General features: G+C 40.3%; 1 protein-coding gene and 1 long non-coding RNA gene across 4 annotated transcripts; one reads left to right on the plus strand and one right to left on the minus strand.

Moving 5' to 3' along the window:
* Positions 1-3,746: 3,746 nt before the first annotated feature.
* ptpro (protein tyrosine phosphatase receptor type O) lies at positions 3,747-24,903 on the minus strand. Of its 3 annotated transcripts, XM_044021437.1 has the most exons (27): positions 24,481-24,902; positions 18,882-19,143; positions 18,535-18,690; positions 18,242-18,394; positions 17,443-17,949; positions 16,649-16,810; positions 16,364-16,560; positions 15,512-15,632; positions 15,238-15,431; positions 14,815-14,926; positions 14,559-14,722; positions 14,347-14,467; positions 13,875-14,008; positions 13,416-13,554; positions 12,802-12,922; positions 11,893-11,961; positions 9,773-9,856; positions 8,178-8,213; positions 7,372-7,453; positions 7,123-7,213; positions 6,667-6,743; positions 6,428-6,562; positions 6,228-6,350; positions 5,436-5,590; positions 4,966-5,101; positions 3,884-3,994; positions 3,747-3,800 (listed from the first exon to the last, which is right to left on the minus strand). In XM_044021437.1, the coding sequence occupies exons 1-26, from the start codon at positions 24,634-24,636 to the stop codon at positions 3,890-3,892; spliced, it is 3,792 nt and encodes a 1,263-aa protein (XP_043877372.1). In that variant the 5' UTR covers positions 24,637-24,902; the 3' UTR covers positions 3,747-3,800; positions 3,884-3,889. The 3 variants fall into 3 exon arrangements, with proteins under 3 accessions (XP_043877372.1, XP_043877374.1, XP_043877375.1); XM_044021439.1 differs by lacking the exon at positions 9,773-9,856 and having other exon boundaries at positions 24,481-24,903; XM_044021440.1 differs by lacking the exons at positions 8,178-8,213; positions 9,773-9,856 and having other exon boundaries at positions 24,481-24,903.
* On the plus strand, positions 3,953-5,920 carry LOC122766511. Its single transcript, XR_006360076.1, has 3 exons — positions 3,953-4,051; positions 4,943-5,756; positions 5,822-5,920. It is a non-coding gene; the product is annotated as an uncharacterized LOC122766511 (long non-coding RNA).
* Positions 24,904-25,270: the final 367 nt, after the last annotated feature.

Here is a 25,270-nt window from a genome sequence, read left to right on the forward strand (position 1 = left end):
TTTTTTAATCCTCGTCTTTGATTCTAGATGAAATCCTATCTTTTTTTTCCTTTTTCCATGAAGCAGTTATTCAAAAATACTGTAAAAAGCAGTTTGCATCAAATGTTCAGGTGAGTCTTTTTATTTTGTTTATGAAATTGCTGTTTTCTCCACATTTAATTAGCTTATGTCACCATTCTATGTAGCTAATATGTCGGCTAGCTCGCTTATTGCTTTGCAGTGGAATGTAGAGAATATCTTGTATCTTGTCTTAATTTAGTCAAATGTGGTATTTAGATACTGTGACTTATCGTAAAACTATTTATTTATTAAAATATTGATGAAGATCGATTATCTTATCACATGAGAAAAGATGACACTTCTATCACCAATTTGATATTTTTGATCTTTTCTTGATCGTTGTCACAAATTTCCAGAGAAAGAAAATGAAAATGCGACACTTTTAACTGCAACAATTTATTTGTTCCAACATACACACACACACATTAAAACTCTGTGACGACAATCGAAACGCGATTGTCGTCAAATCCAAGTGACAACAAAGCACAAGAAATGGCACCAATGACGCACAAGTTTGACTGGACACTAAGCAAGAGAAAGAATTGTAGAAGAGTTTACAGTTGCTGCAGACGTTTGTTGTTGTTTTTTAACTTTTTCTCATTTTTTTGACCATTGTACCAAAGTGCGTTTTCCTACAGACGCATTCTCGGCGTCACGTGACACAGCGGAGTTTCACGGTGGCGCGAGAACTCGTCCTCTGGTTTAGTTAATGATGATTCACGTACACAACAGCTTCTTTTTTTAAAAAACAAAAACAAAAAGCACAAGAATTTACTTTGTAATGACGAGTAGAAACAGAAAAAAGCAGTAGTAGTAGTTAATATGTACAGTACGTTTGATATCCAAGAGTAAAATGTAACTTAGTCCAGATTGAGTGGCGACGACGAAGGAAAGAACCGAACAGGAAACAGACGTCAGCTGTTTTTAAAAAAATAAAAACACAAGGCCACAAAGATGAACGATGTCACGAGTCGACACTGAAGCGTTTTCATCAATCAGTCTGAAAATGAAGATACAAGGTGTCGTCAAAAATAAACAGCGTCTTCATTTTGGCGCCGCCCAAAATTTTTTAAAGCACAAAAAAAATCAAATACTGTGATTTTTTAAAAAAAAACTAAGATGAGGAAAGCGGCATCAGTTCAAACCACAAGGCTACCATAATGCTTCGCTTTGGAAAGTCGTAAAATTTTAGTTTTTTAGACACTTTTTTGTTCTTTTCTTCAAAAATGTTAGTGTGGAAACAATATTGTGGGAAATAATGGGCGGTGTTTTCCTTTAAATAAACATTCATCATCATTGGATGATATTTAGGATTTAGTGACCTTAAAAGTGTCAAAAAATGAAAAAAATGCAGTGTACACATTTTTTTTTTTACCAGAAAAGAAACCTTTTTTTAAGGAAAAAAATTAAATTAGTTTCAACAGTGAAACTTTTTTGGGGAAAAAAAATTCAATTTCAGTAAAAAAAAAAATCTGTTTGTATCTGTCTGTACATGTGATAAATCCACAGTAAAATACAAGCAAATTATTTTATCTAATACTTTATAAACGAAAAGTTTAAATGAATCCAGATTATTGGACAATGATCAAAAAATTTTTTTTAACAAAATGTTGTTTTTATAGTAGACTTTCATGGTCATGTGAAATTCAGATAAATTGGCAGTAGATTTTAAAGTGTAAAATATTTTATAAACGTGAGTAAACTAATATTTTGTGTGCTTATGTTTTGACGACACCTGTTTAAGGAGATAAAAGTTTGGTTTGATGGCGTCGACCACTCGTCTGCTCAGAAACATTCTCCTTAGTCAAAGTGAAAAACGTGATATTTTCTTTTTGCCCTCTAAGTCAAATCTTCAGTGGAAATATTGAATGAAATTATCATAAATAACTGGGATGTGATTTAAGTTGCGGACATGACGTGTCAGAAACGTTTTTTCTCTACAGTCGATTTGAGCCATGACGGAAAAATAAAAAGTCGGTTCGATCCAAATATTAACACTAACGTCATTTATGTTTATCGTGTTTAATGTTACAGTCAGTGGTTTAGTTAAAATGCCCGGAAATCTTTCAAAACTTTCAAAACAATTCTTTCTGTGGGAAAAAAAAAAGTGAGATAAATATTGTGGTTTGTGACGTTTGTGTCACTTTAACTCTGCTTTTACTGGAACACATTTTAATTTAACAGAAATTCAGACAATCAGAGCCAAATTTGGAGATTTCTGCAAAAATGAATTTTTATAGAAAATTTGGATTCAGTGATAACCGTTTCTGTTAGAATGTTAAACCTTGGACATACTGCATAACATTCTGTCTACAATTTCAAAGACACTTCACTTTTAGTTTCACTTTTGTTTTGGGGGGGCAAGAGATGATTTTATGGAACACATATTATTTATTATTTACTTACTTTTTAAGAACCCACATTTTTTAATTTTGGGGGAGAGAGAGGATTTTACGGAAGCACAGTGTATTGATTTTTATTTATTTGTTTTTAAAAGAACCCACATTTTTTTAATTTTGTGCCAAATTTTACTTAGTGTGAAATATGATATGTTGGGAAATTTGAGGTCATTATAAAATTTTTGGATTACAACTTCAAGATTTAAAAAAAAAAAAAAATTATTGGAGTTTTGCCAATAATTTGGGGCATTGAAACAAAAGCAGTGACTGTAAGATGCTACGTTTTTGTAAACATTCAGGTTATTATAATAATCATAATTATCATAATTGCAGATTTATTAAAGTGTTAAGAAAAATCCAAGGCTCATGTCGGCAGCAGAAATCTGCTGTGTAAATATGTTCATCGTAATTTCAGGTAAAGACAGTTGAACTGATTCAGTCACTTTACTGTCGGATATGATCTGTCGCTCTGCAGATTGTTGCGAGGTAAAAATCTTCCTCGGCGGTTTTAATGTTGATCTTCGTCGGAACTGTTCACGCAGGGCGCCGTGCTCGACATTGGGAAATTCTTCCCGTCTTCTGTCGTAGTTTCCAGCCGCCGCGAGTTTCGCCGCAGCCTTCGACTCTTTTTTGTGCCTTTAAGTTCTTGTGCAGATGTTTTATAATCCTTTAATCCGAACTTTCGTTGTGCTCAACCTGCAGCGAGAAAGTTCCGAAAAAGATGACACGATCACGGACGTCAACCAGGACGGAAATAAAATTCAATCTTCTTTTTTAAAAAATAGCTGAAAACGTAAAATTCTGATTCCTCGATGTTGCTGTCGACTTCATCCTCGTCGAACGTTTGCTGGGTTTTGTTCCGTGAATATTTCCCGGCGCCGTCGTCGCGGTGACTCAGCACGTTGTTATTATTTCTTTCGTACCTTTGGCAGTGGAGCGTCGTCGTTTCGCGACGTTACCGGAGTAAACGACACATGTGAACTGATCGTGATGAAGATTCCTGGCGTTTTTTTTTCTTCTTTCCTTTCAGTGACTCCTGAGATTAAAAAACACAAATGAAAAAGAAACGACTGCTGACTCATCGTGTGACTCATCGCTTAATGTCATCACAGCACAGACGTCCAATCAGCAGACGGAGCTCGGTAACGCTCCTCGGTCCGTGTCAGGCTTTTTAAACCAATTCAAACCAAAACAAAGATTTTTCTTCTTTTTTTAAAATTTGCTCGTGTTGTTGATGTTCGGTGGTTTGTTTCTTGATTCTGATGATGAAGAACTTCCTCTTCTTCCTCGGCAGAGAATGGATGCCTGAAGCTATCTATGGAGAGTGGACGTGTCCACGGCCTGTGAGACGAAGCACAGGGCGGTAAAGACACGATTGAAGTGGTTAGAATTGAAGGCGATGGATTTAAACAGGGGCGACTCACGTGTCATTATGTCTTGCTGGCGTTCTCGTAGATGACGTCCGAGGTGATGGAATGCTGCTTCTTCTTCTGCCACATCAACAGGACGCACTGATGGATGAACACGTATTGTTCCTGCGGGACGTGAACGCAACATCGGGTTAAATGTCCGGTGTCACACGAGCGACGCAGGTGAGGTCATGACCTGATGTCCTCACACACGAGAGTTTTTGTTTCTATTTCTGTTTAAATATTTGAAGACCATGTAAAATCAGCATCATTGTGTGATTCACAATTCTTTTCAATATATACAATAATATTCTGTGTTCCATTTACATCGGAAATCGGAGCTGGGAGGGATGTCAGGTGATGAAAATTTGGGGGGGGGGAGAAAACATGAATGCTAACGTATCTTGCGATACCAGTTGATAACGACCCCTACGTGATATTTACATGCAAACAGCAGAGCAACACGTCTATGAATAAAGATTAACTGATTTACGAATAAACAGTAAAAGTAGCAGAGTTTGTTTTGAGGCAGCCATCTTGGAACGTCCATCTTGGAATTCTCAGTTCCGACTACAAAAAGGAACGCAACATTAGCCTTAGATTTGGTATTTTGATGCCGCGAAAACCGAACAATGGTGGGACTGAGACGAAAAGAAAACAGTGCCCTCTTGCCCTCTTATTACGGAAGAGAAAGGGTGGAAAATTTCTGGGAAAGTATTTTTCCTGTATCCTGAAATTTTTGTTTACAGGTTTTTAGATTATCAAATCATACATATAAATATATACATATATATATATATATATATATATATATGTATATATGTATATATATATATATACATATTTAAAAACTAAATAAATAATCGAATGATGCAACACAAAAAGTGTTTTGATGAAAACAGACATTTCTTAATAAAATTATTTAAAAATCTTAGCTAATTATGGAGATTTTTCCTCCTTAATTTACCTTTATCAGCCTACGTCTACGTTCTGCAGACGTTTTCTCGTGATGTTCCTCGTGATGCTGTCGTTCATAATTTTTTTTTTATTTATTGATCGCTGATGCGGTTGCAGACCATGACTCAGCGAATCCTCACCTCAGTCTGGACCATGGACAGACGGTGTGACCTCATCTCGGAAACCATCCCCAGGATGTCTGCGAACTCGTGTTCTCTGATGTGCTGCATGAGACGATCCAGAGCGATGAAGGTCCCGGTCCTGCCCACTCCAGCACTGACACACACACACACACACACACACACACACAATCAGACTCAATTACCGTAACAACCACAACCAGACCAGAATATACGACATAATGGACATGACATCATCAGTCTAATTGAGCTTTTATTGTTGTGATTTCCTGCTCGGTGACTTTAGAGTCTTTTAGACGAGACACTTCAGATTCTGTCCGACAAAAACAAGGAGCCGCTTCATTTCCTGTTCACGAAACCACATTTGTGACACTTCCGATCATTTTCACCAAATGTCTCCGATTTTTCAGACTGAACCATGAAGATTTTTACAGTGCAGAATGAAATTGAATGAGTGGGCGTGGCCTGACCTGCAGTGGACAATGATCGGGTCTTTGGTCCTATTCGCTTGTTGACGGACGATATGGACAAACTGCAGGATGCTCTCGATGGCGTTCACCGTGGGCACACCGTGATCCGGCCACGAGGTGTAGTTCAGGTGGAGGACGTCCTGACTCTCATCAGCCTGTAGGAGGCGACAGAGACATTATGTAATGAATGAGAGGTTCTTTAGTCTTATATTTGACTTTGAACTCATTTTTTTTTGTCAGGGTATTAAGGTGTCAAAAACGTCGTAAACAAGTCAGTGTTGTAAGGTTTCAAAAACATCGTAAACAAGTCAGTGTAGTAAGGTGTCCAACAAATCGTAAACAAGTCAGTGTAGTAATGTGTCAAAAACATCGTAAACAAGTCAGAGGCGTCAAATATCGTAAAAATGTCAGTGTAGTAAGGCGTCAAATATCGTAAACATGTCAGTGTAGTAAGGCGTCAAATATCGTAAAAATGTCAGTGTAGTAGGGCCAAATATCGTAAACATGTCAGTGTAGTAAGGCGTAGTAAACATGTAAGTGTAACGTGTAAGTGCAGTAGTCAGTGTAGTAGGTGTAGTAAGGCATCAAATATCGTAAATGTCCGGTCAGTGTAGTAAAATATCGTAACATGTCAGTGTAGTAAGGCATCAAATATCGTAAACATGTCAGTGTAGTAGGGCGTCAAATATCGTAAACATGTCAGTGTAGTAAGGCGTCAAATGTCGTAAACATGTCAGGGTTGTAAAAAAAAATAATCCAGTCAGGCCCCGCCCCTCAGGTTGGTAAACTCACGTATCCCAGTCTGAACTTCCTGATGATCCACTCAGGAGACTCGGTTTCTGAGAGCATCTCCACGCTGATCTCTCCGTACATGAAGGGCTCGTCCGTAAATGGCCAGTAGTGGTCGCACTTCACCTGAAAACAAAGCAACTCGTTGGTTCAACGACAAGAAAAATTAGCTTCGTACAAATCGACGTGAGACTGAGACTGACCCTCCGACGCTCGTTACACTGCGTTAGCATAACGATGATTGGAGACTTCTGTTGCAGGACCATCTTCCAGAAGTCGTTGCGAGTTTCGGGAAGCGGACCCTGAGTGGCGATGTATTCTTTAGCGTGTTTGTATCCCTGAACATCGTAAAACAAAAACAAACAAAAAAAACACAATAATTACAAAAAGACAGAGGACATGTTTACAACAGAAAAACACGTTTTATGTCATGTGTACTCACGGGAATGTAGTTAGCATTGATGTAATCGGAACCTTCGTCGTTGTGCATCGAGATCAATTTGACACGACTGAAGTCGTCTGGAGAAAAGAATCGTAGTTTTAAGAAAAATACACTGCAGATATACATATATATCGCCGTACATTGACTGATCCGCTCGAAACTTGGTATGTGAGACCAGGGACCCGCCTTGAACGCGTCTGCAAGTCATGACCTCCAAACAGGAAGTTGTTCTTCCGAAACAGGAAGTGCCCGCTAACTTTGCTGTACATTGACGGATCTGTACAAAACTTTGCACTTTCCACAGGGGCGGTGGCTGCGCCCACACAATACCGCTTACAGCTTTAACTGAATTTACAACCATTAGTCTGTCATACAGATGTTTCTGAAAACATGTTTCAGGAATCAGTTATTAAGAATTAAGTTAATATTTAATGATTAAATAAAAGTGTGACTCACATGGGAGGATGTTGGTGTATCTGTTCTTGGGTCGGTTGACGGGCAGATCTGCTGCGTCGTGGGACAGATCCAGGCCGACGCTTTTCAGCTCCTGACAATAACAATCAACATCTTATATATCAATAAAATAATCACAATCAAATACATTTTAAGTTTAAAAATTGATTTTACAAGCAAAAAAAGTTTTTTATGATTCATATCTTGGTCAAAATGAGTACAAATGTAACAATCGTATTCAAGTGAACTCACCTCAAACTGCAGCGAGAACTTATACGCCGAGTCTTTGCCCATTTCTTTGAAGTAGGCATCAAAGTCATCGAGCTGCACCAGACTACAAACAAATAATAATAACAATAATGATAATAATAATAAAATAAAATGGACTGTCAAAAATTGGTCTGTAAAAATTCAAAAAAATGTATACACTTCACATTCACAGAATGAATAAAAAATCAGAGGAAGAATAAAAATATGAAATTCATATTTCATACGCTTTCAATTTATTGAAAGCGTGTTGAGCTAACAAGAGCAGCTTACGAGATGCATTCAATGACCCTGGTACAACAAATGTGGTCGCAATTGGAGTATAAAGGTTTGTTTTTATAAATGCAAACACTGATAAAACATTTGTTTTGTATCTTTAATATATAACGCAATAACTAGACAACTTTTTATAATCAAGCGAATAATCAAATATCGATGCCCCTCGATTTTATAACTTTACCAGGAGCCCAAACTGGAAACAGGATTGGCTAAAAAAAACCAACATTTTGCACATCAGTATTAACTTTAACCACGTTAACATATTTCTACATTTCTATATTTTACATTTTTCTATTTACACGTTTTTGTTTCATTTCCGTTTTACTCTCCGCTTCAGTTTCTTCTCATCTTAAATTGAAATACTTTTTCTGGCTGAATTAGCGTTATGGCAGCACACAAGCACACACAGACAAACAAACACATAAATAAATAAATCAATAAATAAATGAATGAATAAAAACACAGAATGATGACGGCCACAAACACACATTGTTGTTGTTTAGTTGTGTTACCTTGTTAGCTTCCGTTTCTTTAAAGCTGTCTTGCTCCTATAAAATACAGAAACAATCGTCCTTGTGATTATAAATTATAATAAAATGTAATCATAAATAACTATAATTTATGACTATATTTTACTCTCTTTAATAATGATATAAATTCCTAACAAAAATCTGTATTTTATATCAAATTTGCGGACTAAACAAGACTTGAATTATTAAACTTGAAAAATGATTTTGAGAATAATAATAATAATGATAATAAAAGTGAAGCAAACCTAATAGTAAGTTTATTAAATGTGGGGACAAGTCTGCCAACATTAAAATGAAATAATATAATTTCAGTATATCAATTTGTGTATTTTTGATGTTAATATACATATATGTTTGTATTAAATATCTTCTTCCCATCACACATTGAAATATTCCTTTAGAATATTCATTGTAATAGTGGCAGCATTGACTCCCCATGCATCCTTCTAACCTCAGAAAACTCACCTTGTCACTAAAAACTAAAAAATAATTAACATAATCTACATTTCTTTCTACAATAAGCAATGTCATCTAAAACATGGAACATGCTGCTATTTACATCTATTTACACTATAAACACGTCATGCTTCTGTATTTAAATGTAGTCTGATTTAAACTCGCATGCAACTGTTCTACGGGCGCTAACACAGTCTCACTGCTACGGCGACAAAGACACACGACGGCATGCACGACACCCCCCAAAGCCATGGTTAACATCGTCAGTTAGCGCCATGCTACATCGCGCACACGTTAAAAGGGACATGCCGATTGTAACTTTTACGAGCTTGACCCACAGACACAGCGTTGACGAGACAAGGTTCGACAAGACTTCCTGTTCCCTTCAGAATAAGACTGGAATTTAAGTGTAAGAGTTAGTTTTTAAGCATAATTCTGGTTTTCTCAAATCCCATGTTCAGACTCAGACCAACAAAAAAATCTGTAAATAACTATGTTTCTGTAACTGAAAATATAAAATCAAAACATTAATAAATGTTAAATGACTAAAAGTTAATTTTGTCTCAGTCACTAAACAATTAAGTGAATTGAAAATTATTCTTTAAATCTGGTGTTCCACACGGCTCAAATTTAGGGCCGTTGTTGTTTCATGTTATTGACAAAATGATCTGCATCTAATATAAAGAAATGAACCTTAAAGTTGGCAAAAAAAACCCATTATGACTATACTCATTAGTGTCAATACTCAATAAATATAATAGAATATAGAATAGTATCATCTGCAACAAAATACATGAGTAGTAAATACATGAGAGTACGATTGATATTATATACAAACATGGAGCGGAAAAAACCAATAAAACCCAGAAATGAACAGTGAGCTTGATAAAAAAAAATGGTTTTGGTCTTTTCAAGGGATTTGGTAAAAACCAGAAGAATCCGGACTAAACTCAGACCTGTTGAGTTCTGGTTCTAGATGTGACGTATTGGCCTAAAACTAACGTATGAGCTTTGGTTCAAATGGAGCCCGAAACTCTGTCTCTGATCAACACTGTTGGCTGTGGCTCTGCTGAGTCATGCCCCGGAGGTGCAGTGGTTCTGGCCAGCAGGTGCTTACTTACCAAGGATTAATATAAAAAGCCAAAAGATAGTCAGTCCAAAGGCAGGATGGCAGTAGGGTAAGGAAGGCAAAGAGGCTTCTTCGCCTGAAGGGGGGTCAAAACAGAAAATAAAAACACAAACAAGGAAAAAAAATAAATAAAGAAAACACACACCAGGGGGCGATAGGTTGGGGGACAGAACATGGTGTTCCATTAGTAAAGAGGAACATTAGTGCTGAACACAGAGTTAATGCATCATGCAGCCGCTCAGAAAGTGTCCCGTTGTCTCTCAGGGGGACAACAGGAGTCTGTTCGCCACTGGACGTCAATGGCTGCTCTGTCTCACATAAACAACCTCCATCCTGAGTCTGTGACATCATTGTGTCCACCCAGCCCAGCCCAGCCCGGCTTGGCCCGGCCCACAATGAAACACTCAGGCAGGACCCGTAATTCTATACGAACAGTCCACGGTTTGTTACGCGGTTGGCGATGTCAAACCCAAGCGTTGGCCACCGTAAAGAACCTAATGATCTCATGAACGTGTGTTGTTGTGACTCACTGATGCAGATAAATGTGTGCGTTATGAAAAGCTAATCGTTTTGTTTTAAAACAGACTGGGGTCTGATTTCAATCCAAATGTTGTTTTTTATTATCTTGATTGTCTGAAATAAAAATTAGAAGTACTAAAATATATTTGTTTACTTTTATATGAATAGTTGTGCATCATCTGTGTATAAATGAACCTACAAAATGTGTAAATTCAGAGTTTGAATTAAGAAAAGAAACCGATCCAGAATCCAACCTTGAGGTACACCGGGGTCTGTGATCTAATCAAGAACTGATGGTCACAAAAAAGCTTTGTTTGTTATCGCGGTGGCGACATCAAATAACTTATTGATCTCATGAACGTGTGTTGTTGTGACTCACTGATGCAGATAAAAGTTTGTTACAAAAATCCAGTCAAATCTAATCCTCAAATTTTTGTTTTAGTACAGACTGAAGTGAGTCTGAATTCAGTCCAATTGCAGTTTTTCTGTTTTCATTCAACAAAGTTCTTGATTTTCCATCTGAAATAGAAATTAAGCAATACATTTTTTTTACATTTTATACTATATATATGAACAGTTGTGCGTCATCTGCATGTAAAAAAACCTACAAGTTCAGAGTATAACTAAAGAAAAGCAAAGGATCCAGAATCCAGCCTTGAGGTACACCGGGTTCTATGATCTAATCCAGTACTGAATTGTAGGTTTTTTGTTTTCATTCAACCAAGTTCTTGATTGTCCTATATTTATTTACATTTTATACTTTTATATGAACAGTTGTGCGTCAACTGCGTATAAATAAACCTATAAAATGTGTATTTTTAGGGTATAAATAAAGACAAGGATCCAGAATCAGGATCTGACAGGACAACGGCATATTTTTGCACCTGAAACATTGAACCTTTCTGAGATTTTCCAGATTAAATCTTGACGCGTGTAGAACTTTGTTGTTAGTTTGTTCACAGTCCTCTGCATCAGTGAGACGCCAGCGTCTCCGGGTCCTGTCCTCATGCACAGTCAAAGCATAAACACAACCACCGTCACAGTAAAAGACAACACTCTGATGGACATGTGCAATTAGTGATGGAGGTCAAATACAAGAGCAGATGGAAGCCGAGGTTCTGCCTTAACTGACCGTCTTTCAGCCGTTATATTAATCTGAGAGCTCGTCGTGAACCCGAGTCTGATTCACACGTGTTTCACGGATTTACTCTGCTTCCAGTTAAAAACGTTTTTAAAAAAAGAAGCAATAAAACAAAAAAAATGACTCAAATACATTTTTTTTCTTCTTTTGAAGTAATTTAGCACAACTGAGCCTAAAAGCAATGATTGTTTTTTAATCTGAGATTTCAGCTGGTCCAATCAAATCAGGAGGCGGAGTCTGACGCTGCTTAAAGCGAACTAGCTGTCCGAATCATAATCTGCCTCCTTAATCTCCCCCTACATGCTAATCTGCCTCCGATTGATTCTTTTCAATTCTGAGGTTGTTGAGAAAAAACATTAGAGAGAAAAAAAAGAAAGAAAAAAAAAAACAACTCAATTTCTCAGGCAAATGTTTCACAGTGAAGACGAGAACAAAAAGGTCAAAGGTCGTACCAGTTGTACGGAAGTTTCCCGTCTCTCTCAAACGACGCAAAGTTGACAAAAGTTTCCGCTCCGCATTCTCTGAAAGAGACAAAAATATGTCACATGACTTGTTGTTGTGTGGTTAAATAAACAGTGTAGTAAACAGCTACTTCCTCTTTTCTGGGTAATTTTATAAAAATAGCCTCTCGTAATGTCACGTTATTTTATCTTAAATCTCTGAAACTGCCTTAAATAGTTTGGACAGGAAGTAGCTGCACTTCGCACATTGATTTACGTAGATTTATTATTATTAGAGTTATGAAGTCAAATCTGTAAACAGGAAGTCAAATCGGTAAAAACAGGAAGCCATGTCCCTACCCGGTTGGTACCGGAAACTTGATTTGTCCAGCCCATTTGTGCACAAGTGCTGCTACTTCCTGTTAGCGCTATTGTTTTTGCGACAGTTGTTGTCGCTGTGTTAATGAAATACGTTATTTTATCTAAAAATCCCTTAAACTGCCTTAAATTGTCTCGACAGGAAGTGGGGGGTGGAGTGGCTCAGTGGTTAAGACCCTACCTTGTGTACCAAAGACATCATGGTCGCAAGTTCGATTCCACCCCTGGCTAATTGTACTTGATTCCATTGTAAGTCGCTTTGGATAAAAGCGTCTGCTAAATGACATGTAATGTAATGTATCCGCACTTTGCACGTGTGTAGAAGAATTTGTGTTATGGATTTGGTAGCGACAAGGAAGTCAGGACAGGAAACAGGAAGTTGTTTGAGTCTGATCACTTATAAATATAAAGCAGCTGTTTTGACCAGAGATTATCAGATAAAAGTTGGGACACAGTGTTTCTGATGATATTTCCGATGTTTATGTTGATGTTTACGATGTTGACGATGATGATGATGATGAAGTCCACGTGTGTTTTCCGTACCTGGTCATCTGCATGTGCTTCTTGCGCAGGACGAGCAGGAAGAGGACGAGCAGACTGACGAGCAGGACGCTGAGGACAGCCAGAGCCGAGATGGCCGCCACGCTGGGGTTCATCTCTTTAGCTGCAGCGACAACGAGGGGCGAGGACCAATCAGAGACTCACGTGTACATCAGCTGACGTTCAGTATGTTTTCATGTTTTATAAAACCTCATAAACGGAACAAGAAACAACCTCTAAACTGAGTAAATGTTTACGTTAGCGTCGTCCATTTTAGCCGTCACGTGACGCCGCCGCTAACTGCTCTGTATGGAGGCTCTGTTAGCATGCGTGCTACTAGCATGTGTAGCCCTAAAATACTTTTTTCCAGGTGTAAACCAGGACATAGTTGGTGTTATTTGTTGATTCAGGTAAAGTGTTGAAATTATATATAAAAATCAGAGCATCTACTGCCCCCTGTGGTCAAACACCAGCTACTGCAGTCAAAAAATACAAATTTTTTGGTTAATCACTAAAGAAAAATGTTCTGTAATCGTAACAGTACAACTAACATATATATATTATGTTAACGCTGCCGTCGTCGTGACAACGTGAGTGTGCTGAACAGCGCCACCTACCCACAGTGCTGATGCTGATGTGAGCGGCGCGGCTCGGCGTGCTGTAGCTGAAGCTGGTGACGCTGCAGTTGTACTTGGACGACGGCGCCAAACCGCCGATGGTCACGACGTGCGAGGTCACCGTCTGAGGTTCACGCGTCTGGACGGGATAAGAGACGATGACGCGTCAAAACAAGTGAAAACAAAAACAACGACAGAAACAGAGGAGAGGAGAGAAGCTGCTGCTGCTGCTGCTGCTGCTGCTGCTGCTGCTGCCGTGACAACGCCCTGACAACACGACTGTACAGGAGAGAGAGAGAGAGAGATCACCCGAGGACGAGTCGTCTTCACAAGAACAGGAAGTGAAAGTTAAACCTTTAACACTGACTCAGCAGAGAGTAAAAACAGGAACATTTGAACAAACTTTAAATAAATAAAGGGTTGCGAGCAGAGGCCGCCGCGTCCCGTCACACGTTTCACCTTCAGCTCTTTCCCCGCTCTGCTTGCACGACACGTGACCTGGTAATAGTCGACCACGCCCTCCTCGCTCCACAGCAGCGTCACGGACGAGTGCGTGGCGTTGACGGCGAACAGCGACGTGGGCGGAGCCGGTTCTGAAAAAGGAAACGCAGCGAAACGAAATAATGAGTCGAGCTCAGAGTGTGTGTGTGTGTGTGTGTTCTTGTATTTGTATTGAGGCAGAACCTCATTTCTGAGGATGTCGTTAAGTTTAGAATTTTACATATATATATATATATATATATATATGTAGCCCACAATATATGTATGTATATATATATATATACATATAAATGTATATATATATATATACATATATATATATATATATATATATGTATATATATATATATATATATATATATATATATATATATATATATATATTTATATGTATATATATATATATATATATACAGTATACGTGTGTTACCCAGCTTGATGATCCTCGGTGACGACGTGTTCCTGCTTCGTTCAGTAAACGCCGTCACTGTCAGATTATAAATGTCTCCAGGAGGAAGAGGAAGACTCGCCCTCATCATGTTCCGGGTCACCTGACACACACACAGACACACACAGTGAGCTTAAACAGCTTTAATTATCACTGAGTGAACACATGAATGAATGAATGAGTGAGTGACTCACGTCCACAGAGTAGATCTTCTCTGGTCCTTTCTTGCCGACAGCGACCACCTGCCAGTGCATCATCCTGGAGTGAGACAGGTCGATGAACAGCTCGCCGTACGTCCAGCGCACGTACAGAACGCCGTGAGAGTAATCTACAGACGAGACGTGAGGAGCCTCTGGAGCTGCAGACAGACGGGCAGACAGACAGTTCAGATTAATGTCAGTGAAGACTTCTGAGCGTGAGTATTGTTATTGTTATTGTTTTGGTCGTCACCTGTAACGAAGCTCACAGTGGAGCTGTCGCAGCAGTTCAGCGGAGGATCGCCCCACGTTACCATGGAAACACGGAAGTTATAATACCAGGCTGGCAGCAGGTCAGTCACCCTCTGACAGACGAGAGACAAAGACACGCTCAGCGTTGCAGTTTGTGTTTTTTTTTACTTCTTTTGGTCATTTTATCTCTTTAATGTCATGTCCTCTCTATTCGTTGTCATGTCTGTGTCTTTTTGTGATCATTTTTGTTGGACATATCCTGACTCTTTATGGTCATTTTGTCTCTTTATAGATGTTCATGTGTCTCTCTGTGGTCTCTTTGAAGACCTGTCTGTGTGGTAATCTTCTGTCTCTTTGTTGTGTTTGTCTTTAAAGTTAAGGGTATTTTTTTCCCTGTCTTTAAAGTTAAGGGTAAAGCTGTTACCACGGAGGCGATGATGGAGGCGGTGGCGGCGATCTCGTAGTACGTCGTCCACTCGGACGCCAGCGTGACGGGGTTGAAGAAGAAGGTCTGCAGGACGTACTTCCTGAAGGCCACGTGGTACGGACGCTGCCAGCTCAGGATCACCGCCGTCGGACTCAGAGGGTAAACGGCGAGCTCCCGGACGCCTGTGGGCTCTGACACGGGGGACACGAGAGGACGCGTGAGTCCGCGGAGGACTCCGAGGTTACACACGATGAAGACGTGAGATAATCACCTATGTCGATGATGACGGGCTCGGACGGAGGACTGATCAGAGGACCGTTGGTGTGGTAGACGGTCACTCGGTACTGAGCGCCGGGCGTCAGGTTACTGATGATGTCACTGGTCGTGTTTTCCTGCAGAGACGTCAGAAAACATCACACGTTAGCGTCAGTTATAATAAATGCTTAGTTATAGTTCAGTAATTAACTTATTTCCATGCTCCCATACATTTATGAAGTCATAGCTAAGGGATTTTTTTTTTTTTTACACTTTACAATTTGCATTAATAAAGGTAAAAATGTGCGTAATTATAGTTAGGTAATTATTAAGTACATAATTGTGTCAGGGAAAACAAGTTTCAACTTAACAGACACAGAAACCTTTAATAAATGTTAAATGCACTAAATATTAAACAATGACTTACTCATAAGGGTTCACTTAAGGGAAAACACATTTTCAACTTTACATTGAAACAATAAAGGTTTCTGTGTTTCTTAAGTAGAACATTTATTTTACCTTACGTATAATGGCTACAATTAAGCATATTTGATCTTAATTATTTTATTTTATTATTATACAATCTCCATAAGGTTCCATGTAAGCAAAGTGTCACTTAAGGAAAACTAATTTTCAACTCAACAGACACAGAAAACCTTTAATTGACGTGAACTAAAGACATTTACACTTAGTTAAAGGTTTTATTAACAGTAACTTTATGTAATGTAGTCATGAATAATCTGAATGACATTAATTAAGGGTTAGTTAATGCTTATAACAGCTTTAAGTCATGTTTTTAGAATATTTTGTGCCTCGTGTTGATGTAAACAGAGAAAAGACGCAGAGCGACGGCGGAGGAGGAGCTGACCTCGCCACAGAAGGTCGTCTCCATCCTCTGACTCAGACTCGGCTTCAGACACGTCGTGGAAACCACCGACACCACGCTGCCGTTGTGGTCCTCGGAAGACGACGTCCAGGAGACGGCGGCCGTGCTGGAGTCCAGCAGACGGACGCTGACGCCCTGAGGGCGCTCCTGCAGCTCCTCCAGCAGCTCGCCACCGGGACCTGGAACCAGAGACACCGGAGACACGGGTTCAGTCAAACAGACCATAATGAGCAGACTGACGACGACGATCCATATTGAAGACCGTACTGAGGTAGAAGGTGAAGCTGGTGTCGGAGACGCTCTCCCTGGTCTCGCAGTCTCCGGCCAAGCTCAGTGTGGACACGTGGACGCGGTACGTCCCCGACTCTGTGAGCTCGGTGAAAAACTCGTGAGTGTTTTCGTCCACAGTGGCCGTCTCTGTGGAGTTACCTAGGCAACAGAGACACACATACACACACACTATTAGACATACGTGTAAATGTACTGTGGGTTAGAGTGAAGGTTAGGGTTGGGTATAATCTATATCAACAACAAATCAACAATTTTTACATTAACAAACATATTTTTTGTACCAAATTTTATATATATATACATACATATATAAAAACTTTATTAATTGTTATTATATAATCAGAATCATTTTACAAGTGGACAAATTTGATGTCATCAAAAATATTTAATTTATAAAGAAATGTGTCATATATATATATATCAGAATTGTATATATAATAAAAATCATTTCATATACACATATGCATATATATTCTATTAAAGACATTTTGTGTATATACCTGTACATATATATAAAGAATAATGTATCATGTAATAATGTAAAACAACATAACTTTTACTGGTATTGACTGATTTAGTTTGTATCAACAAAATACTTTTTTTATAAAGTAAATTATGTAGTATATCATCAAACATATCTAAAATCACCAAAATAATTTTATTTTAACTCTTTATTTCCTCTATTATTTCTATGTTTATTGTTGTTTTCTTTATAGATAGCTAAAAAGATAAAGATTGTCCATGTGTCCTCTCTGTCTCTGTGTCTTTACCGTCTTTGTAGATGTAGACGTTGAAGCCATCGTAGCTGGTGGGCGGTCTCGGTGGCAGCCAGCGCAGCTCCAGCAAAACGGGCGGCAGCTTGGTGGGCAGGACGGCGGTGTCAGAGGGCACGCCCATGGCCGACCCCGGCTCGTTGGAGTCTTCATACTCCGACACCACGGCGTTGACGAACTCCTCGTCCGCCGCGTCGGCGGGAGTCGTCTCAGTCGGATCCAGCCAGTAACGCCGAGACTCTGCCTCCATCGTGTGGTTGCCGTTCAGGAAGACGGGGGAGGTTCCTGACACATTAAAGGGAACCTGAGTGGACACGCCCACCGCCTCCTCTGATGTGGTCTCCTCCTCCTGCTCTTCCATCAGAGGGACGTCCCGGGCGTGACGAAAAGCACGCCCACTTTCCTGGTTCCCATCAGGAGGACTGATGTCGGACGCTTCATCTGGCTCCGCCCTCTGGCTCAGGTGGACGATTTTATGGGAAATGTTGAGAGGGGGGAGGGGCACTGCAGAGGATCAAGACAGTGTACATCGGAAACATTAAAAAAAACGTTTCTAGATCGTATGGAAGAGGATTAGGACCAGAATTCTGACTTCTGGGATTAATGTCTGAACTGACTTTTTTAATCTCAAAATTCTGACTTTTGTCTCAGAATTTTGACTTTTTAAATCTTAGAATTCTCACTTAAAATCTTCGAATTCAGAATTTTTAAATCTCAGAATTCTGACTTTTTTGAATCATATTTTGTAATGTAGTTTCACTGACTTTGTTTTCCTGTGGTTTTCAGATTATCTCACCTGTCCTGTGGTTCACAGGTGAATGTGTGATGTCACTGTGCGTCACCAGCGGCGTCTGGAACACGGTCGCCTCGGAGATCAGCTGGAACGTGATGTTCCGGTAACAGACGCCCGGTAACCAGTGTTTAAAAACTGTCTTCCCTTTGAAGAAATCTGCAACCACGCAAAACCGGAAGTCAACCACTTTAACAGTAAAACAAATTAAACGGCAAAATGAGGATTTCTTTCTTTCTTTCATGTGAAAGAAGTGAAACGTTTGCTGATAAAGTCGTTAATATAGTTTAGATTTGGACCTTTGTAGAGCATCCATCGTCGCTCTTGTCCTTCAGTGAAGCTGATGTTGACTCTGCTGAAGACGTTTCCTGTCGGAGACTCCATCTCAAACACGACACCCGTCTCTGGAGACTCTTTATAGTCTGAGATCTGGACACTGACGACAGGAAGTGGCTCTGTGGAGACGAGACAACAAACCCTCAAATTAAAAAGCAAACATCTGAACTCAAAATTAACATCTATATATATATATATATATATATATATATATATATATATATATATATATATATACAGTATATATATAAATACATATATATCTTCATCTATATATACTAAATGAGAAGCACTCTCTGTTGTCCCTCACTTGTTAGGACAGGTACAGTCTTTGTGGGCCTGGACCACGTCTGTCCTCGTCTCAGGACCAGTCCCACGCTGTAACACAGACCATGAAAGGACGTGTTGATGAGCAGCGGCTTGCTCGTGTTCGCGAACTCCACCCTGATGAGTCGAGGTTCTCCTGAGAGCTGAGCGCCGTACGCTGTGACGTTGTCCTGCAGGTCGGAGCGCTCCAGAGACGCGGTGATCAAACCGCCGTCGCTGAGAGACACGAGGAAGGACGATGACGTCTGAGAAGACACAGGCACAAACGTACAAGTCAAACAAACAGGTCAGTTTATCTTTAAATCAGACCTGGATATTTTTCTTTCTTCATGATGCTAGGCTAATGGTTCCCTCTTCGAGCCTTTGTGCTAAGCTAGGCTAACATTTCCCTCTGCTTTTAGTCCTTGTGCTATGCTAGGCTAATGTTTCCCTTTGCTTTCAGTCCTTGTGCTAAGCTAAGCTAATATTTCCCTCTGATTTCAGTCCTTGTGCTAAGCTAGGCTAATATTTACCTTTGCTTTCAGCCTTTGTGCTAAGATGCTAATGTTTCCCTTTGCTTTCAGTCATTATGCTATGCTAGGCTAATGTTTCCCCTCTGCTTTCAGTCCTTGTGCTATGCTAGACTAATGCTTCCCCTCTGCTTTCAGTCCTTGTGCTATGCTAGGCTAATGTTTCCCTCTGCGTTCAGTCTTTGTGCTAAGACAACCTAACAGCTCCCTTTGCTTTTGTTTGTTGTGCTAAGCTAGGCTAACAATTTCCTCCGCTTTAGGTTAGTATTCATGTAGATTTGAGTGTTTGTATGAACATGTGAATCATCTTCACATAAACTGCAAACACTTCAGCTGTGTGTGGAAGAGAGTTTTATGTCTTGTATACATTAAATCTCTCTCTCTCTCTCTCTCTCTCTCCCTCTCTCTCACCCTTGTTTGAAGAAAAGGATCCATGCTGCTTTGCTGTCACCAAGGCAACCAAGATGAAAGCAGAGACACATTTAGGAGGACACTCATTATGTCTGTCTGAGTCCACTGTTACCATGGAGATGCAGCGGAGCAGAGAAACTGAAGGTTAACGGACGCTGATTCACATCAGCTGGAAAATTGATCTCACACACAAACACACACACACACAGTGAGAGAGCGAGAGCTGGTGAATAACTGAATGAATGAAAGGAGAATGTGACCCTGTGAATGAATGCGGGGGGGCGGGGTCAGGAGGCGGCGTCCTCAGGCAGCTGCCAACACAATCATGCAAACCTCAGAGTTTTTGTTTGCTCTGTGGAGGAGGAAGGGGGGTGAGAGGATGAGGGGTGAGGACGTCCACAGTCCATCAGACTGTGAATGAGACTGATGAAAAACAACAACAACAATCCTCCCCCAGCTCCTCCCCCTCTGTTCTGCTGCTAAAATAGACACTTTTCTCTATGAGCTTTGGTCACAAACAAAACACTGTAGACAGTAACTCACTCACTCCTAACTATTAAAATACATAAGTAACAAACTACAACTACTAATGAACTAACTAGCTAACAACCTAACTGACTAGTTTGGTGCTATTAATACTAACTAGCTAACTTCTAGCTAAGTAGCTAACTACTAACTAGCTAAGTAAACTACTTATGAACTGAATGTACTAGCTAACAACCTGACTGACAAGCTTGCTGCAATTACTACCAACTAACTAACTAGCTAACATAATAACTGAAAAATACAATAGCTTTGCAAGGCTAACTGAACTTTATGTTCACTGCTTTATTTCACATGCTCTTTTTATTCGTTTGTAAAAGTTATGTTATTGCCTCACACTCATAAAGAAACTTGAGCCTCATACTCCTCATGAAGTATGGATTTAAGATGATTATTTATTTATTAACTTTTATTTAACCAGGTAAATACCATTGAGATTAAAAACCTGTTTTCCTAAGGGTGAGGCCTGACCAAGCTAGACAGCAAATAACACAGATACACAATTAAAAACAGAGAATAAAAACAATGATAAACTAAAAAGTATCTGCCTCAAATACTCTGTGATTCTGCAGAATGGACAAAAGCCAGTGTGAATAACTGTGTTGTGTAGAAGGAAAAGTAACTGGGGTTTAATGAGGAAGCAGACACTGCAGTTACAGCATTTTCTGAACAAACAGGAGCAAAACCACCCAACTTTAATTAGTAGAAACTGTGAAAATTAAAGATAAACACGCTGAGGTCAGCTATGTCCACCTCCTCCAACTCCACACTCCTCCTCCTCCTCAGGCATCCCATCAAACTATACAAAGACAGAGCACCTCCTCTCTTCACCTCCCACCGCCTCAGTGACAGCAGCAACAATGGCGTCTTATCCACACACACACACACACAGAGTGAAAGAGCCTGAGCGAACACACAGGAGACAAAACTTTTAACTTAAACAGGAAACAAACACTGTTCAAAAAAGTTCTCAACATTAATCTTAGCATGTGGAGCTAACCGAGCTACGACACTAACCGGGATAACACTGTTCACATCTTGTTTTACATAAAGTTTTCTGTACTTAAGCTAACGATCCAAACTAGCACAAGTTAACCTTCTTCATCCCGCTGGCACAGCGCCACACGCTGGCCATCTGCCATGTTGGACACATCAGTTCCTTTCACTGTTTGCCAGGAAGCGTAATGAGTCCACACAGGTCGTGAAGGACGAGCACACACCAGCGTGGACACGACGTTCTCTGAATGACAAGAGACATGAGGGAGACACGAAACGCCATCGGCAAGTTCAAGATGGCCGACCTCACGATGACCCGAGCTCCTGTGACGAATCTCACGGCCTCGGAGCTTCGTTAGCGCACGACAAAAAAACCCCGCCCACTGACAGGAGCCGAATCGCAACCCGTTTTTTTAATGAAGTGATTGTAATGATTCAGTACACCGAAATCAACTGCTTTGTCCGCGTCACGTATACAACGACGACACAGCAGTTTTTGCGCTGTCGTACTATGACTCCGCCCCTCGAGGAAGTACTATGAAGTAATGGAAAAACTGATACCAAACCTGAGTCGAGCCGAGTCGGGCTAGAACTGATTAACACAAAAGCGTCATCAGGCTTCTCCTCAGCTCAGGGTCCCAACAACAGCCCGCGTTTCCCACCCGTTGTTACGCCCCTGCTTTTAACACAGCTGCTGTTTTCTCTCGCTAAAACTGTTCATTTATATATATTTCTTTCTTTCCACATGTGAATGAGTTTCAGCCTCGGGTTAATGAGCTCACATGCTCGTAAAAAAAAAAAATCATCATCTCACTAATCACCATGACAACCAGCAGAGATCACAGTCGGCTCATTGTGTTAAGCCTGTTGCACGGCATCGTCACAAACACGGATTTAATATGAACCAACAGGAAATTAAAAAAACTGAAAAATATCAGATCCAGCCGTGATGTGAGTGAGTGAGTTGAGAGCATGTGTAACCATAGCAACAAGGATGTGTCAAACCCTATAATAATGGAGTGATGTCATATCTAGCATCAAACTTAGTCATTCAGTAAAAATGTGACTGGAAGGAAATGTATTTAGTAACGCACAAACACAGAATAAAATCCAGACTCAGCAGAATATAATCACTGCTTTATTTTGATGTTAAACTTTGTGTCACTTTGGAAACTTTCACTCTCCCACACCAAAGTCCACAGAGAAAATCAGTGATTTTAATGGCACAGCACACAGGAGTTGCTGATCCTCTGCTTCTTCCGTCAGTAAATTCAAACGTGTTATTGTTGTGATTTCAGGATTTTAGGAAACACAACAGCAGAGACTTTTCTGCCTCAATCCTGAAGTCTGTAGAGAAACGGCTGCTCGTTTTGTGTTATTTATTTTATGATATAGAACATTTTCATTTGTACAAAGACACTATTATAGCATTAGTTAGAAGTTAGCTCATTAGTTTAGTTTCTAGTTAGTTGGTAGTAATAGCAGCAAGCTAGTCGGTCAGTCAGTAGCTAACTGTTAGTTAGCTACTGACTGACTAACTAGCTAGTTAGTTAGAATTTAGCTAGTTAGTTGGTTAGCTAGTCAGTAGTAATGGCAGCAAGCTAGTCAGTCAGGATAAGCTAATCAGTCAGTTCATTATGAGTTAGTAGTAGTTGGAAGTAATAGCAGCAAGCTAGTCAAGCATGTTGTTAGCTAGTTGTCAGTTCATTAGTTTGTTTGCAGAATTTATGGAAGAATTTATGTATAAATAACGGTGTTGATAGCAAATCTCCGTTTTCCGTACCCAAGCGTTCAACTATCTTCTGTATACGATAGTTGTTATAACGACAGTCGGAAATACGTCAATACGAGTGAGAGCATTCAACTACAGTTGAATGCAGATTACACACTGTCACTCACGGACTGTGTAAAGTATAGCTTGTTTATTTAAATGTTTACGGTTTCGTGAAATTATTTGATGTAATTCCTATCTTCTACTTCATGTGAGAGAGGTGGGGCGGTGCCCTAGCACCCTCTATTGATGGGCTGCCACTGATAAATAACTGGGCCTGAAATGAGCTTCCCATTCCAAAGATAGACATGTTTGTGTCCATGTTTTACCCCCGATTTCTCAGCTAGAACATGATGACTGTCACTCCCAGTTCTGACTTTCATGAAACACAACAATTACTGATCCCTTCAAACCTTCTGTTCGCCTACAGGATTTGGCATTTGTTTTTCTCATTACCGTAACTCCAAGACCGTTCGGCATATCTAGAAAATTCAGAAACTATGGACTGGAGGATAAAGCGGTAGAAGATGAACGCATGGATGGATACCGGAAAGCAGAGAAACAGAGCTTTGCACCCATATACTTGTCATTACGGTAGAACATCATGACCGTTCAATCACAGACGAGATTCACCAGCACTTCACATGTTTGTGACGTCAGCTTCTCATTGCCGTAATTCCTAAACTGGTTGAATAACTTGGAAAAACGGGGCAGAAGAACTCACTCACTGAACAATTCTACAGCCATAAACTCAGAATAGATCCAGGCGGCCTGAATATCATGGTCATAAGAGGGTTAATGACCCTTAACTCTGATGTGAGTGGCCTTCACTGGGAGCCATGATCCTCATGTTGAACCACAGCTGACAGAAACACACACACTGCAAATCTACTATGCGAATGGACACAAGGGGTGAATTTCCAAATATTAACATATACATATGTCGCTGTGGGTATTATATATATGACGTCATCAAATATTTAGAATGCACTGACGTCATCGCACCTGCGCAGGTGAATCTCCGGCAGCTGTGGAGAGAGAGATTCCCGCTGCACACACACACACACACAGTGACCCACTTTCCTGAGGACACAAACCTGCAGTGCCACAACACAGTGTGTCAGAGCTGCAGCACCAACACACACATACACACACACACACACACACACACACACACACACACACTGAGGTTCACCATCCTCTTCATCTCCAATTCTGACTGAACAAAGACACACACACACACACACACACACACACGTATCCTCCTCCTCCTCCTGCAGCAGCATCTTCTTCACACACGCGCGCGCGCACGCACACACTAACACACACACACACACACACAGTGTCCTCACCTGGACGCAGCAGAGCAGGGCCGCGCTGAGCAGCAGTAGCGGGGCCGGGGATAGCATGCTGAGCGTCGGCCTCCCCCTCCTCCTCCTCCTCCCCCTCCTCCTCCTCCTCTCAGTCTGCTGCGCATCCAAACAATGGCGAGTCTTTTTCTGCTGCATCACATTCACTCACACTCTGCGCTTTGTTCACTACTACTCTTCTTCTTCATCTTAATCGTCATCTTCATCAGCTCCATCCTCATCAGCACGAGCATCCACACACAGCGCGGCTCCGCGGTGACCCAGAGGAAACAGGCCGGGCTCCGGGCTCCATGCCGCGGCCTGGAGACGAGCAGGAGGTCGGTGTCGGAGCAGAGATGGAGCTGCTGTTTCTGCTGCTGCTGCTGCTGCGCGGTGTCGCCCCGCCCTAAAGCTCCGGAGGCTGCATGGAGACGAGACTAAGACCCTCCCCCTCCTCCCACCCCTCGTCAGCATCTTCCCCCTCTCTCAGCATGCGCTCATTATCGGAACGTTTGTTGTTTACATATCAGTAAACGCAAGTTAATCACAGCAGTTTGTGTGGATAAAAAATACAAGATATATCAGAATTTTTTTGGAAGATATGTGATATTATAAAAAGGGAATTTTAATTATCGGGATATAATCGTGAATTTAAAAACAAATGTGAAAGTATGGTTCCAGAATTATATTTTGTAAAAAAAAATTTTGTTCACAGAATTTTTTTTTTTAACTAAATTTTAGTTTTTCCCCAATATTTTTGCATACCTTTTTTGGTAACATAAATTTAATATTG

This window comes from Solea senegalensis, linkage group LG3 (genome assembly GCF_019176455.1).
Source record: "Solea senegalensis isolate Sse05_10M linkage group LG3, IFAPA_SoseM_1, whole genome shotgun sequence".
NCBI classification, from domain to species: Eukaryota; Metazoa; Chordata; class Actinopteri; order Pleuronectiformes; family Soleidae; genus Solea; species Solea senegalensis.

Bases quoted from the DNA above. Each gene is read 5' to 3' on its own strand.
- ptpro (XM_044021437.1), bottom strand. From the start codon at position 24,636: ATGCAGCAGAAAAAGACTCGCCATTGTTTGGATGCGCAGCAGACTGAG. The intron at 14,468-14,558 runs GTGAGTCACTCA...TGTGTGTGTCAG, and splicing joins AGAAGATCTACTCTGTGGAC to GTGACCCGGAACATGATGAG. The intron at 8,214-9,772 runs GTAAGTAAGCAC...TGTATTTTATAG, and splicing joins GCTTTTTATATTAATCCTTG to GAGCAAGACAGCTTTAAAGA.